This window comes from Microtus ochrogaster, chromosome 10, assembly GCF_000317375.1.
Source record: "Microtus ochrogaster isolate Prairie Vole_2 chromosome 10, MicOch1.0, whole genome shotgun sequence".
Taxonomy (NCBI): domain Eukaryota; kingdom Metazoa; phylum Chordata; class Mammalia; order Rodentia; family Cricetidae; genus Microtus; species Microtus ochrogaster.
Window position 1 is genome coordinate 85,892,076 of NC_022016.1, and position 14,318 is coordinate 85,906,393.

At 43.0% G+C, this 14,318-nt stretch overlaps 2 protein-coding genes across 2 annotated transcripts in view; both read right to left on the reverse strand.

The window, feature by feature from the left end:
- Positions 1-4,088: 4,088 nt before the first annotated feature.
- LOC102002471 (oogenesin-1-like) lies at positions 4,089-6,282 on the reverse strand. Its single transcript, XM_013348579.1, has 3 exons — positions 6,002-6,282; positions 5,058-5,609; positions 4,089-4,611 (listed from the first exon to the last, which is right to left on the reverse strand). The coding sequence occupies exons 1-3, from the start codon at positions 6,280-6,282 to the stop codon at positions 4,089-4,091; spliced, it is 1,356 nt and encodes a 451-aa protein (XP_013204033.1).
- A 2,383-nt stretch (positions 6,283-8,665) lies between these two features.
- Positions 8,666-14,318, reverse strand: part of LOC102002755 (vomeronasal type-2 receptor 116-like) — a 98,692-nt gene continuing 93,039 nt past the window's right edge. Inside the window, 1 exon segment of the mRNA XM_013348580.1 lies at positions 8,666-8,751. Within this exon segment, the coding sequence (XP_013204034.1) occupies positions 8,666-8,751 (86 nt within the window).

Consider the following 14,318-nt stretch of genomic DNA (forward strand, 5'->3'; position numbering starts at 1 on the left):
AAAAATGACAGCTTGAATTTTGCAGGAAAATGGAAGGAGCTAAAAACATTATTTTGAGTGAGGTAACCCAGACACAGAAAAGACAATTATCACATGTACTCACTCATAGGTGGTTTTTAAACATAAAGCAAAGAAAATCAGTCTACAAACCACAATCCCAGAGAACTTAGACAACAATGCAGACACTAAGAGAGACTTACATAGATCTAATCTACATTGGAAATAGAAAGTAGAAAAAGACAATATCTCCTGAGTATATTGGGAACATGCCTCTCCCCTCTCCCCTTCAGGGGAGGGGAGCAGAGAAAATGTAGAGATCAATAAATATCAATAAAGAAGAATATGATATAGACAAAAAATGCATGGAGAAAGTAAAAAAAAAAAGACATGGCCTCACTCTAGCTCAAACAGGCCTGGAACTCCCTGTTTCTTAGGCTGGCTTTTGACTCTGTAACTGTCTTCTTCTCTCAGACTCCTACATTCTAAGACTACAAACAGAGGCAACCAAACCCTGATTCATTTGTTTTTTAGGGCAGACTTTTCCTGCTCAGCCCAGACTTCATGACCTTTCTACTAAGGATGCTTTGTTTTCTGTTTTTTTCTACACTGGGATTCAAGTTGAAATCTGAAGCCTGCCCCTGCCTTCCATGTACTGGGGTTTTAGACATGTTTCCACTTCAATAGGTTCCTAAGGACTTTTTTTAAAAAAAATGTCTGACTATGGAGACCAGGCTTTCATCACAGAAAACTTAAATGCACAGAAAACCACCTGCCTCTGCCTCCTGAGTGCTGCCATATGCACCTAAGGCTTTTAAAATGAAAACTAATGGAACCCATTTGTGATTGTCCTTGACCCTTCCTGGCCATGACTACAGTTGTACAAGGAAGATAGACAGGTTGGGAGTGAGACATTTCCATTGCCTTCCTTTGTGAGTCTTGAGTGATGACTGGGACTTTCTCATGAAAAAGGCCGGCTCAGCACTCAGGCTAATAGGTACTCCCTTCCTAGAATGGTTCCAAGAAACACTGTCTGGAACCAGAAGGTTGATGAACTTAATGTAGGCACTGCTAAGCATCTTTAGCTGCTGACTGTCAGAGAATTAGCAGCTGTGTGAAAAGCTGAAGTGATTGAAGTCCAGTCCACTGATGGAAGCAGAATTGAAGCATCCTTCTGAGTGTCTGAGCACCAGTCAACTCAAGCACCTGTTTCACACCCACATCCTCATGGAGGGAGGGATTCAGTCCCAACCTTCCCAGAGCTCTCCCAGATAATGTGCTGGTCAGTCTGCAGACCCTGGTCATAGAGAGCTGTAGCACCACTGGGTCCCAGTTCCAAGCCATTCTTCCTGCCCTGGACAGCCACTTCCAGCTTATAGCCCAGTTAGAATGGAAACTAGTTAGCTGTGTGCTTTATGGAGTAGCTGCCAGACTGAGGAGCTCGGATAAGGATGGTACCACATGCCCCAGTAGAGACTTCGTGATGGTCGCCACTATTTCCTAGACCCTGAGTGATTTCTCCAGGGCTGTTCTAAGTTGAGACAGGCATTGAGCGACCTAAAGCCACGAGGTTGGTTTCTCAAGTGATTTCACTGAGACTATATTCTTGGAATATTTCACTCTGGGACACAGTGGCCTTTGTAAAGGAGCTCTGTTAGGTAATGTTGGTTGGGGCATGCACAAAAACATTTGCAGGGTAAGTAAAAGAAATGTTTTGAATTCTTATTTTAAACAAGTTTTATGATATTTGATAAAGGAGTTATTTAATGTGTCTTGCAGAGTGAAAACTGCCCTTTATTGTGACTCCCTCGGTATTAAGGCCATCAAGACGACTCTGCCAGTAAAGCCACTTAATCTGCATACATGGAGACTTAGGTTCAAGTCCCAGGAACCATGTTAAGTTACAAGCTGAGAACCAAATTCACAAATTTGTACACAATGAGTGCCTACCCCCATCACACACGCTAATAAATACAATTTTTTAAATAAAGAATTTTCTGGGTCATACGGGGACTAATTTTCCCAGTCTCATCTGCTGAACACAGTCATACGGGACATCCTGATGGGATGAGTGACTTACCAGATCTGGCCTAGATGGCAACCTGCACCCTAACTTTCATGGAGGGGAACATCTCATCTGCGTCCACATGTGATCCGTTGGAAGCCTCTGACCTGGGTTTGTAAGGAGCTATGTTCAGACACTTGTTAAACCTGCTTTGAAAATCACATTTACTCAGGGTGTGGTAAATTGTCACATAAGCAGACTTGAATTAACAGACTATTTTGACTATTTAGATTAGCAGTAATTTATCAGATACAAAAGAAGTCTGTTAACCTCAGAAAACGACCAAAGTAATGATTCTCCCATGTATAGCTCATTGAATCACTGTGTATATTGGGCATCTTTATAGACAAAGCATCATGTAGAATTCCCTACTGTGACAAAGATGGTGTCCTCCATAGATCCACCACCCACATTCTCTAACACCTTCTGAGCACATGTACACCTGGGGGAGAGTTACATACAGCAAGAAGAGGGTACGAGCTGCATCTTAAGTGAGTGTCTAATGATGACCCTCTGTCCTTGATTTTGGAAGTAATCCACTGTCCATGGCAACACAGGGAGACACTGTCTTAAAAAAAAGACAAAAAAAAAAAAATAGAATGGGATCCCCAAGCCGTGTGAACATCCAGGACAAACTTGCTTCTGGAGCTCCAGCCAACTATAGAATGATTCATTCTCATATACATCTTTGGTTTGAGCATTAAATACACCAAAAATAATTGAAAATGGTGTTGGCCTTTATTTGAAATGTAAACAGATAAACAGATTTGAAGAGCTTCCCCATGAGTAGTGGATTTAAAATTATAACCACACTAAAAGCATGTCCTTGGTGTAGTAAGGAAAAACCATTTAAAGCTTATTTTGATCCCAGCACGTCTATATCCACAGATAGCAAAACTCACCAGGTCCTTAAGAAACTTCATTCTGGGTTTTCTAGATGGAATGTAGGCAATGATTTTTATCTCCAATGAGGAGACACCTCTGCATGATTAAGTTTCTTGCTTCTGGTATTGGGAATGGAAGCCCGAGTGTAGGGAATATATGTTCACTGTGTGGATCCTTGATTGCATATAATAAATGTGCTGAGTTTGTGGGGTTGCTAGTGTGTCTCCATCAGCACACAGCCCACTTTTTCCCAGCATTTCAATGCCCATTTCTTTCCCCAGCACCCCAATAAGGTCAGTGTTAAAACAGTACATGTGATAGAACCTTCTGCACAGGTATCTCATCTAGAGGATCTTATTTTAGAGCACATGACTCACAATGTTCTGGTAACTCCTAAGGTGCAGGGGGAGCCTGGAGGAGTACTGTCTGGCTTGTTTCATAATTGATTGTTGGGGATGCAGAAAAGATGTTTTGTGTTCACAGTATAATTGTGCTGGGCGATGGTGGTGCGCGCCTTTAATCCCAGCACTCGGGAGGCAGAGGCAGGCAGATCTCTGCAAGTTCGAGACCAGCCTGGTCTACAGAGCTAGTTCCAGGACAGGCTCCAAAGTCACAGAGAAACCCTGTCTCGAAAAACAAAAAGAAACAAACAAACAAAAAAAAGAATTGTATAATTGTTTCTCTGATGTCAAATCATTTACAAATGCGCAGTTGTCTCTTATTTTCCTGTCTCCTGTCCCCTCATCCCATTGTTCTCCATGTCAGCCACAGTCCCTGTGATCTGAACCATGAACCATTTGCACACCATTGCCAGTGCAATATATTGAACATTGTGAGCCATGTGCTCTATGGTCCTCTAGATGAGATACCTGTGCAGAAGGTTCTATGACATGTACTGTTTTAACACTGACCTTATTAGGGTGCTGGGAAAAGAAATGGGTATTGAAATGCTGGGAAAAAGTGGGCTGTGTGCTGACGGAGACACATTAGCAACCCCACAAACTCAGCACATTTATTATACGCAATCAAGGATCCACACAGTGAACATACACTCCCTACACTCGGGCTTCCATTCCCAATACCAGAAGCAACCTTATCCTACTCATGGAAAAAAGTAATGTCTGGCCTCCAGGTCATAGGATCAGGGTTGAAAACAGACACAGTCGGTTCTTGTAGCAAAGAAAACATTCGTTGGCTGCCTTTTGGCCCTGAGTATATCAAGCACCTCAGGACAAAGTTGCTTGAATCTATCTCTAAGGTTTGTTATGAAATCATGGCATTCCAGAGGGACAGGATACATCTCATGGGTCAGCTTGCTCAACTTGGCTGTGTGATGTAGAAGGTTCTTCAAGGCATGCAGAGAGATATAATTATGATAAAAATTGACCCTGGTAAGCTGGGAGCATTGGCTCAGGGCAGGCCCAATGGCATTGAAATGGCGGTTCCTCATGCCACACTCTTCCAATTCCAGGATTTGCAGGGTACTTGTGATTCTCTCAAAGAGAACCACAAGGGGCTTAAGGCATAAAGGAGATAGCTCTACATCACTCAGTTTCAGATGTCTGAGCTCACAAAGATACAGGCTCTGGCTCAGGTAACCCAAGTCTGACTGTGAGAACCAGCAGCCAGTGATGGTCAGGGTCTCCAAGGGGATCTTCAGTCTCCTAGGGAAAGATCAAGGGATTAGTTATGCCAAATGGTATTGAAGAGGATTGGTAGGATTGAAAGCAAGGTAGATGAGGCTTTCCCCAAATTTAGTCTGTTCATGATAGATTCAGCATCAGACCAGCAGTGTCCCTAAGGGTCCCCTGACATCTTATCTTCCCCACCACAGCCATGTCCCATTCCTCCAACTTCAAACCTAATATCATATATTTAGCATGCAGTCAACCATTTTGGACTCTTAACAACCTTTCACACATGAGCAATTGCAGGTATGCTGGTGCCTGTTCACAGATGTCTGAGCACAGAGCTCATTTGCTGGGTTATTCTACATCTCCATCTCCACCACTGCTATATTCACAGTGGTCAGGCCATCAAGATCATACTAACCTACAAAGAAAAGGATTTGTTTGCTATGTTTTGAAGAACCCTCTCCATCCTTCCTTACCTGGGCCACTCTTCAAAGCAGCCTGCCAAGAAGTAGCAATGACTTATGTAGAGATTCTGGAGACAGGGGAGTTTGTTGAACTGAGAAAGCAACAGGCTTATCAATTCCTGCTTGACAGAAGCAGCCAACCTGAAGGGCTTCTGAATTTTTTTTAGCACAAGCGTGTGGAGATTTCTCATCTGCCCCAGGTAAGGAAAAAGGTGTGGCATGAATTCAAGCTGCCACAAACTCAGTTCCAGCTCCCGGATACAGTCTGCATCTACCATTTTGAAGATCCTTTCGGCAGTGAAGACAGGTGAATTCCAACTCTTCAGCTTTCGGCAGCATAAATGAACAGAATCGTTTTGCTGCTGGGCCCACTGCAACAAGTATGTGTGCCATTCACTGAAACTGGCCTTCTTGACATCAATATCGGTTACTACCACAAATCGCTTCTTCACCCCAGATTTAGGACAGATCTTCACTGACCGCTTTAAAGCCCTAAAGCTCTGGAAGTCAAGGCACACATCTGTCAAATCTAGCACTCTGAGTTTCCGTGTCCTCTTTGTAGAACTGGAAAGAAAATCCCAGAAGATAAGACAAGATACGTTGTACAGTCTACTTCTGATCCACATCTCATAGCTGCTTTCCCTTCCAAGTTTTTGCTTTATCCCTTTGCCTAGCTAGGATCAAGCCCAGGGTCTCAGACTCAGGGAAAGTGGGTCTTCGCCAGTGAGGCATTTATAGCCCAGTTTCACTTCCCTCCATTTTATTCCCATCAACCCCTGCCTCATTCCACCTGTGTATGTGGGCCTGACAGGGAGAGGCCTACTCCTCAGTGGCTATGTCTACTCTTGGGTCCTCCACATTTGCCACTGTATGCCCAGATGGAACTGGCCCTCTCCCCAGTTCCTTCTCTGCACCTGCAGAGCCTTCCTCTTTGTACCTGGGTCCTGCTTGCTTACCTGGGATGAACCTTCTCTGTAATCAGTGCATCTAGTCCATCAAGCAGAGCTTTCAAAGTCTCCAGGTCCTTTATCAGGGCTCCAGCAGGAAGGCATGGGAAAGGCCAGACAGGCACCAAGGCCCTCAGGATGTTTGTATGTTTGTCAGTTATGGCATCCTCAAACATTGTTGGGAACAGCTCCATAGGAATGTCCTCCAGATTAGAAATGAGCAAGGCCTCCTCCATCCACAGCTTCTGTAGTGCCAGCTGGAGGAGTGTGGGTGGGGCCTGGTCACCCATCCTGACTGGCTTTCAGGGATAATGACCCTGTGGAAGCATGGAAGCAAAGACACCATTTAGAAAACTTAGGAAGTCTTTCTTCTTTCCATGTGAGGACATCTCTGGGCAAGATCACTGCTATGGTGATTACTGAAAACATTCAAGGGCCTGCCTTAAAGATTTTCACTCAGGATTCAAGAGGAGAAACCACAATAGCATAGGAACTAAAGTCTGATGACTGTAGAAAAAGAATCTTCTCTCACAAGGTCTTTCCATTCTTGTGATCTTTATTTTTTCTTCCTAATCATTTATAATTTCTTTCCTCTAATTCTATCTCATTTCTAATTCCAACTCTCTATTAGAATACTCAGTTCCAATTCATTCTTGTTCTAATTTCTCTACATTCTTTCTTCTTCTCCATCTTATTTCATCTCAATCTATGTCTTCTGCCGTTAGAAATTTCCAAGCATGCATTCACTAGCAACTTGTGAGTAATAAAAAAATACTACAAGGAAAATTCCCAGGGACACAGGCATTCTTTGAAGAGATGTAGCAAAACTTATCACCTCATTTGCAGTTAACCATAGCTGTTAACTGTGATGAGGTCCTGGCTGTCTTTCAAATGGAGAAAACTAAACCATTGAGAGATCTAAGGAAAAGACAAAGGATATGTGCATTATTTTACAATTCTTGGGTGTGATTAATAATATCTGGACATGGTTGGTCATTTAGGTGCTACTGGTCTCTTTAAAGACTACAATAGAACAAGGACAGACACTTGCAATACTCTCTAACTCATCATAAATCCTCTGAAGGAAACCAGGTGATGGTGGCACACACCTTTAATTCCAACATGCAACAGCTACAGGAAGGCAGATCTCTGTGAGTTTAAGGCCAACCTGGTCTACAAGAGCTAGTTAATGGCAGGCTCCTATAGCCAGAGAAACTGTGTCTTGAAAAACCAAAAAGGAAGGAAGGAAGGATGGAAGGAAGGAAAGGAAGAAAGCAAGAAAAGAAGAAAAATAAATGCTTTGAAGGTTTGAGATCCTACAGAGCCATAGACCTGCGATTTTATCTAAGTAAAATCTGAGAACTTCCTTTGTGATCTTTCCAGAAGGATACATGTCTGACCAACTTGTTCTGTAAGGCTATTGATAGAAAACAGACTTCCAAGTTTTTCACCATAATGTAGAGGATATAGTATGTAGATGTAAGGCACAAAACAATCCCATACCAGTTTGGAATTACGATTAATAAAAGGGTTACTTATTTAAGGGGAAAACTTACAGATCACTGTCCAAGACGACAGCCCTCTATGCAGCCAGGAACAGAGTCTAGTAGCCAGAAGCAGAGCCGGAAGCGAGAGAGAGAGAGAGAGAGAGAGAGAGAGAGAGAGAGAGAGAGAGAGAGGGGCTACTTGATTTTTAAAGTGAAAGAGACTACGCCCAAGTGGGCTGATATCTTAAAGGCTATTGGCTGAAGGAGTGGAAGGAGCTCCCGCTGCACCTTCCCCTTTTGTTTAAGTAAAAAAGTTCCATACACAATACAAAACAATATACACTAAGAACAGATTCAAGTGTAAGATTAGAATTACAATCAGCATAAACAATATTAAGAAAGGAACATATGCTAAATGTTTTAATAAACATTCTATCCTAAGGAGTATAAGTCTTTTATTGGAAATGGCTTGGCTAGATGATAAGAGGGCAGTAATTATGACTATCTAATCTTCAACCCCATCAAAGGCCTGAGAAGGGAGATAATATTACTTGAGCAGGTAGAAAGTACAATCAAGTAGCTTCCAAAGTGAGAAATATATGACAGAGACAATTAGCTACCTGAGCAATCACCCAAAGTCTCATTTTGCAATATTGAAGTAACCAACTTTAGCTATGGCCTAGCATAATTGACAGACCATTTTCAGAGGCAGGGAATTTTTCAAAACTGTCTTATTCTGAGAAGGAAGATGCGACCTACCCTGCCGAAAATGCTACCGAGCCATGTGGCTAACATAGATAAGAATATTGGGTTAACATAAGTTATAAGAGTTAATAAGAAGCCTGAGCTAATGGGCCAATCAGTTTACAACTACTGTAGACTTTGCGTAATTTTCTTTGGGACTTAATGACTGCGGGAACTAGGCAGAACAAGGACTGGGCAGGACAGAAAACCTCAGTCAACAATAGTAGATAGAAGTTAATCTTTTGATTACCTAGAAATGTATGTGTAGCCATAAGTTTGAGATGTAATCATGAGATCACATGTACAAATTACATGAAAATGCATGCTAATGGGGAGATATCAGAGCTGTTATTACAAAGTGATATTACAGATGAAAGCAATTCAGAGTTTTAGAGTCAGTGGTGCTGCTGGCTTTGCCAGGCAGGATTCCACAATCTAAGAGTCATTTCTCAGGTGGGTTGACATCCGAATCATCAATTGCCATAACTGTTATTTCATCATGGCCACAATAGCTCATGATGAACGCTCCTGAAAAGGTGATGGTGGAGGCCTCAGTCTTCACATTTTCATCAACTGTCTGTTGGTTTTAAAGTCATCCTTCTCGAGGGAGAAGATGAGCAAGGAAGTCAGGGCTACGCGGGGTGCGTCCACCCACTGAGATGGTGGGACTGATCTAATGGGAGATCACCAAGGCCAGTTGGACTGGAACTGATGGAGCATGTGATCAAACCTGATTCTCTAAATGTGGCTGACGGTTGAGGCTGACTGAGAAGCCAAGGACATTGGTGCTGGGTTTTGATTCTACTGCATGGATGGGCTTTGTGGGAGCCTAGTCTGTTTGGATGTTCACCTACCTGGACCTGGGGGAAACAGGGAGGACCTTGGACTTTGCATAGGGTAGGGAACCCTGACTGCTCCTTGGACTGGAGAGGGAAGGGGAGGGGGGATGGAGGGAGGGGAGGGAAGTGGAAGAAGGGGAGGAGGTGGAAATTTTCAATAAAAAAAATAAAGTCATCCTTCTCTCTGGGGTGTGAAGCCGGTCAAAAGCATGCTCTTAGCTTCCTAGGCCTGGATGTAGGGGGGAGGACCTTGGACTTCCCACAGGGCAGGGTTCCCTGCCCTCTCTTAAGGAGGGAGGGGGGGAGGAGGGTGAATGGGGGAGTGGGAGGGGAATGGGAGGAGGGAAGAAAGTGTGGATTTTTGAATGGAAAAAAGAACAAAAAGTATGCTCTTTCCCAAGTACCCTATCCAATTCCAGCCACAGTGCAGGTGAATCTATTTACACTGAGAAGCAGTCTACAGGAAGCAAGGAATCAGCCCGGGTGGTTGGTTCTCCATGACCTCAAATAAAGCAAAGGAAACTCCTAATTTCTCATCTTCCAAGTTTCCACTCACCTAGCTGACCCTTCCTGAAACAATTGAGAGCATCTGTGAAATGGACATCATTAGTTATTGACTTTGATGGCCAGTTTCAGAGAAGGAGGCAGGAGGGCTGCAGCTTGTACTCTGTGTAATGGTCTGTCCTATCTCTTTAAGAGACAAGCCACTCCCACTCCCTCCCCATCCACTGAGGCAAGCTGATCCTCAGCTTCCAGCCTGAGTTCCTTTCCCTTTTCCATCTCTGTCTCTCCATCTTCTCTGCTCTTCTCCTTCTCCCCTTTCCTTTCCATAACCCATTAAATAAATATCTAAGCTCCCTCTTCATGGCATGCTTATCCTTGTCTGTCTCTCTCACATGCAGTGTGGCTCCCAGCCTGGGACCAGTTAGTAGCCTTTGGAGACCTGCAGCATGGTCTCGTGGCATGCCCATTTGTTGTCTCTCCTTGTGAGCTGCTGCAGCCACTCGGGGAACTGTGCCATACCTGCCTGGGACTGGCTGCTCTTGAGACACCTTCCACCACATGGCCCACTGCCATTGCTCAGGAACTTGTAGCATTTGTGCTGCTGCAGCCACTCAGGGATTCACAGCATTTTTCTTTTACCATTATACTCTGTGCTCCAGAGATGAACAGGGTAGGAAAGAAACACTCAATAGAGGCAGTAAAGCTTCAGTATCACTGGCGTGGTCTGCAAGTGTAAAGCATTGGGAAAAACAGGGCTATGGGATGGAGAGGATAATTCACATGCTACAGTCAAGAAACTCACTAGTTCAATGAAATGGTTGGTTACTTCTAGAATTTTAGAACATCCAACACCTGTCTTGTGTTGAAAACAAAGGGAGGAGGAGGAGGAAGAACAGGCAGAGATCAGCACAGTCAAAGTCAAAGCATTTGAATGACTCATACCTACAATTTCCAGCACCCCCATTTTCCCGGAATTCAAGGTCACTATGAACAGAGTCTACAAACAGACTCAAATAATGACTTTGATATAAACAAAACTCCCTGGCTGTTTGTTATCCAGCAGAATCTCTTCCAGGTCAGGCAGGGTTAAGTAGGAAATCCTTATCTCAAAAAAAATCAGCAAACTAAAAGAGAAATAAATGATACCTGGAGGTGAACCCAACTCTAGACTCTTCTGGGTAAGATGGGGTCTCTTGATGGAGCTAAGGGACTTTCCTCATCTAAACACTGATAACAGATCTCCAGTTCCAAAGGGGTAGGCAGTGACTTCAAAGAACTCCAGCCTCCAAGCCTCAGGCCTTCTCTGTCAGCTCTGTCCCTCATACACCTTTCCACAGTACCCTCCCCTTTGTAGCCATACCCTCCCAGCCAAAATCTTCAGTCTGAACAACTGAGGCTCTGCCCACTTCTTTAGGGATTTAGATGGTGTCTAGATGGATTGGATCAGATCAACCAATGAAAAGAACGAAAACTACTGCCATAGTTACCTTCTCATCCAATTTGGTTTTTTGTTATGTTTTGAGAAGGATGCCATTATGTAGCTCTGGCTATTCTGGAGCTCACTATGTACCGAAGAGTCCAAGAATAAGAAAATAAAAATGTAGATTCAAAGATAAGACTATTAAAACAAAGAAATAAAAAGTTATAAGTCTAGGAGAATGAGAACAAACCATCAGCAGCTTCCTCAGCAGCTTGAGGATTAACTATTAACAGCAGGTGATTTCGCTTTACAACCCATGATTATTCACAAGGCCAAAGCATCTCTCTGCAAACTGAGAGCTAGGCTACGGATATGAGCTGAGTCAACTTTTAGGTTATAGGTTAAGATATATGACCTCTGGGTTGTACATTATCCCTGCTATGTGAAACTGGCAGCATCAAAGGGGAGACCACGGGGCTTCAGTAAACACTGCCCATAAGTATCAAGAAAGACAATAGGTTACTAGTTTAACTGAAAAACTGTTAATGGAGATTGTAAAGTAACACAATCTGTACCTAAATTTTACCTTGAGAATGTAAAAATTCCTTTGTTCAGACCTAATGCTTGGTGCCCCTACGATAAGAAGATGGGTTCAGCCTCTGCCACAGCCATAAAATCCATCTCTGGCAGTGGTCTCAGTTAGTTGATAAGCTTTTGATGCCCCATGGAGATTTTTTATTTTATTTTTATTTTTTCTTAGATTTCAGTTTCGGGAATAAAGTTTGTTTCTGGTTAATTAGACTTTGGTGGTCTGTCCTTATCTTTGCGTGGCTGCCCTAGACCCAACATGTGTGTACCAGGCAGACTTGAACTCTTTGAGACCCTCCAGTCTCTGGCTTTGGAGTATTGTGATTAAGCGTGTTTACCACCATATCTGGACAACTGTAAGGCTTTAAAAGCATAAAACTAGCTGGGAATTGGTGGCTCATGCCATTAATCCCCAAACTCTGCGTTCAAGGCCAGACTGGCCTACAGAATGAGTTCCAGAATGATGAGAGCTACACAGAGTGTGTCTCAAAAAACCTAAACCTGTGTGTGTGTGTGTGTGTGTGTGTGTGTTGTGTAATCAAAAGGAGAATCTAAAACATATCAAAGGTATTGTGTGCAGGCAGGGAGGGGTTTGTGGTGGGAGGGCAGGAAGGGAGGAGATTGTGGGGGATGGGTGGGCACAGAGCTACAGTCTTGGCTTCTCAATCAGTGGAAGGTGATTCAGATAGAATCCGCTCAGCACATAGCCTGGAGGATGTAAACTAATGAGGCCTGGCAGTGGTGGGGCAGGCCTTTAATCCCAGCATTCTGGAGGTAGAGACAGTTGGAGCTCTGTGAGTTTGAGGCCAGCCTGTTCTAAAAGAGCTAGTTCCAGGATAGACTCCAAAGCTGTAGAGAAACCCTGTATCAAAAAACCAAAAATAATAGTAATAATAAGTAAATAAATAAAATGAATAATGGGAGCCAAGAAAAAAATGTGGGGGACCCATGGAGTTCCAGAAGTAACCATAGAGTATTCATGGAGGCCAGAAGAAGGCATTGGATACTCTGGAATAGTGATGGAGAAGGTTGATGGCTGGGAACTGAATCTGGATCCTCTGGAACAAGTTCTCTTAGCCACTGAGCCATATCTTCAGCTCCTAAATCCAGATTTTAAAAAAGTAAATATAAAAAATTAAATTAATTAAAAAGTAAATATAAATTAGGGTTTTTTTTATTATTCTTGTCTGAACTTGCATTTAAACATCTCATGGCACTCCATAAGCATCAGGAGACACCTTGAGGTGAAGTCACGACAAAGACACAGATAGTGATTTCACCTGTGGAGCCATCTCAGAGATGATTCCAATGTTTTGTATCTTTGGATGGTCAAATTCAGGTGTGGGGTGTCTAAGTGTGGTCCCAGGTAATTGGGAAGATGAGGGCAAGACTATGGTGGCAGCAGAGCCCACCAGGTCCTGACCAGTCTGGACAGCATCATGAGAACACACCTCAAGACAGGAAGCAAAGGCTGGCATGAGGCTGGGCTGGTACCATGGGTGTACAACATGTACCTGGCCTGAAAACTGATCCTAAACTCTCCTAAAAAGTCATCATCTCTGTCTCCCAAGTCCCTCACATAGTTTTCTAGGCTGCTTCCTTCTGATTGGAGGTGATGATAATCTTATTGGAACTCAAAGAAAGTTTAGGATTCTGGTCAAGTCCTGACTGGAGTATTCTATGAGGCTGAATCTTCTCAACAGCCGTCTTGAAACCCTTCTGGATGTAGAACTCAGAGGAAACTGAAACAGATACTCTGAAACGTTGGATCATCTGGGCCATCTGTCCCTATGAGATATTTCAGGGGGTCTGTCTTGAACAATCATTTTTTTAAACCCTGAATGAACCCATAGACTCTCACTTCACGTGGAAACAAAAGCAAAACTTCTCCAAAGTAACATATCCTTTGAATTAAAACTTTGAAGTCAAGTCTTTTTTCTAAAATATATAGGTTGAATTAATCCAGCAGGCTTCTACTCAAACATCTGTTAGCAGCTGTTCCCCCGTTCTCAGCAGTGAAACAATTCAAAGACAAAACAGTAACAAACATTATCCAGCTTCTCAGTGTATTTTCCATCTCTACGTGGTTTCTACTTTCTTATATTTTTATTTTCAATTTTTGGATTGTTAAGATAGATTTTCTGTGTTTCTGTGGCTATTGTGGCTCTCACTCTAGACTAGGCTGGCCTTACACTTAGATCCGCCTGCCTCTGCCTCCCAAGTGCTGGGATTAAAGGTGTGTGCCATTATGCCCAACTACTCACTTTTGATTTAAAAGACTTTATCCTTTTCCTTACATTTTAGAAAACATTGTAAGTCATTAAAAGCCTTTTTCTCCCATCTCAATCTGTCTTTACTGTATTTCTACCTTATTCTGACCACATGAGCCTTTAATCTGCTAAACAGCATGGCTAGGATTAAAGTTGGATTAAAGTTGCCACTTTGGCAGCTGGTTCTGCCCCATTCCGTGGCTTCCTAATAATAATTTAGCTTATTGTGAATGCACTAGTGATAGCCATGTTTTTGTTATAACTCTGTGGAGTTTCAAAGTCCATTCTACCACAAAGAATCATGATGCCTATGGCTCATTAATGCCATTTAAGTGTTAGGTGACAGAGACTCTTAAAAGAGCTGGGAAGAAGCCAGGCTTGGTGGCATATGCCTTTAATTCAAGTGATGTGGGAATGATTTCTTATTAATAAAGAAACTGCCTAGGCCCATTTCATAGGCCAACCCACAGAACA

Coding starts and splice junctions, on each gene's coding strand:
- LOC102002471 (XM_013348579.1), bottom strand. CDS start 6,282: ATGGGTGACCAGGCCCCACCCACACTCCTCCAGCTGGCACTACAGAAG. Junction 5,610..6,001: donor ACAGAGAAGGTTCATCCCAG/GTAAGCAAGCAG, acceptor TTTTCTTTCCAG/TTCTACAAAGAGGACACGGA. Junction 4,612..5,057: donor TGCTTTGAAGAGTGGCCCAG/GTAAGGAAGGAT, acceptor ATCTTTCCCTAG/GAGACTGAAGATCCCCTTGG.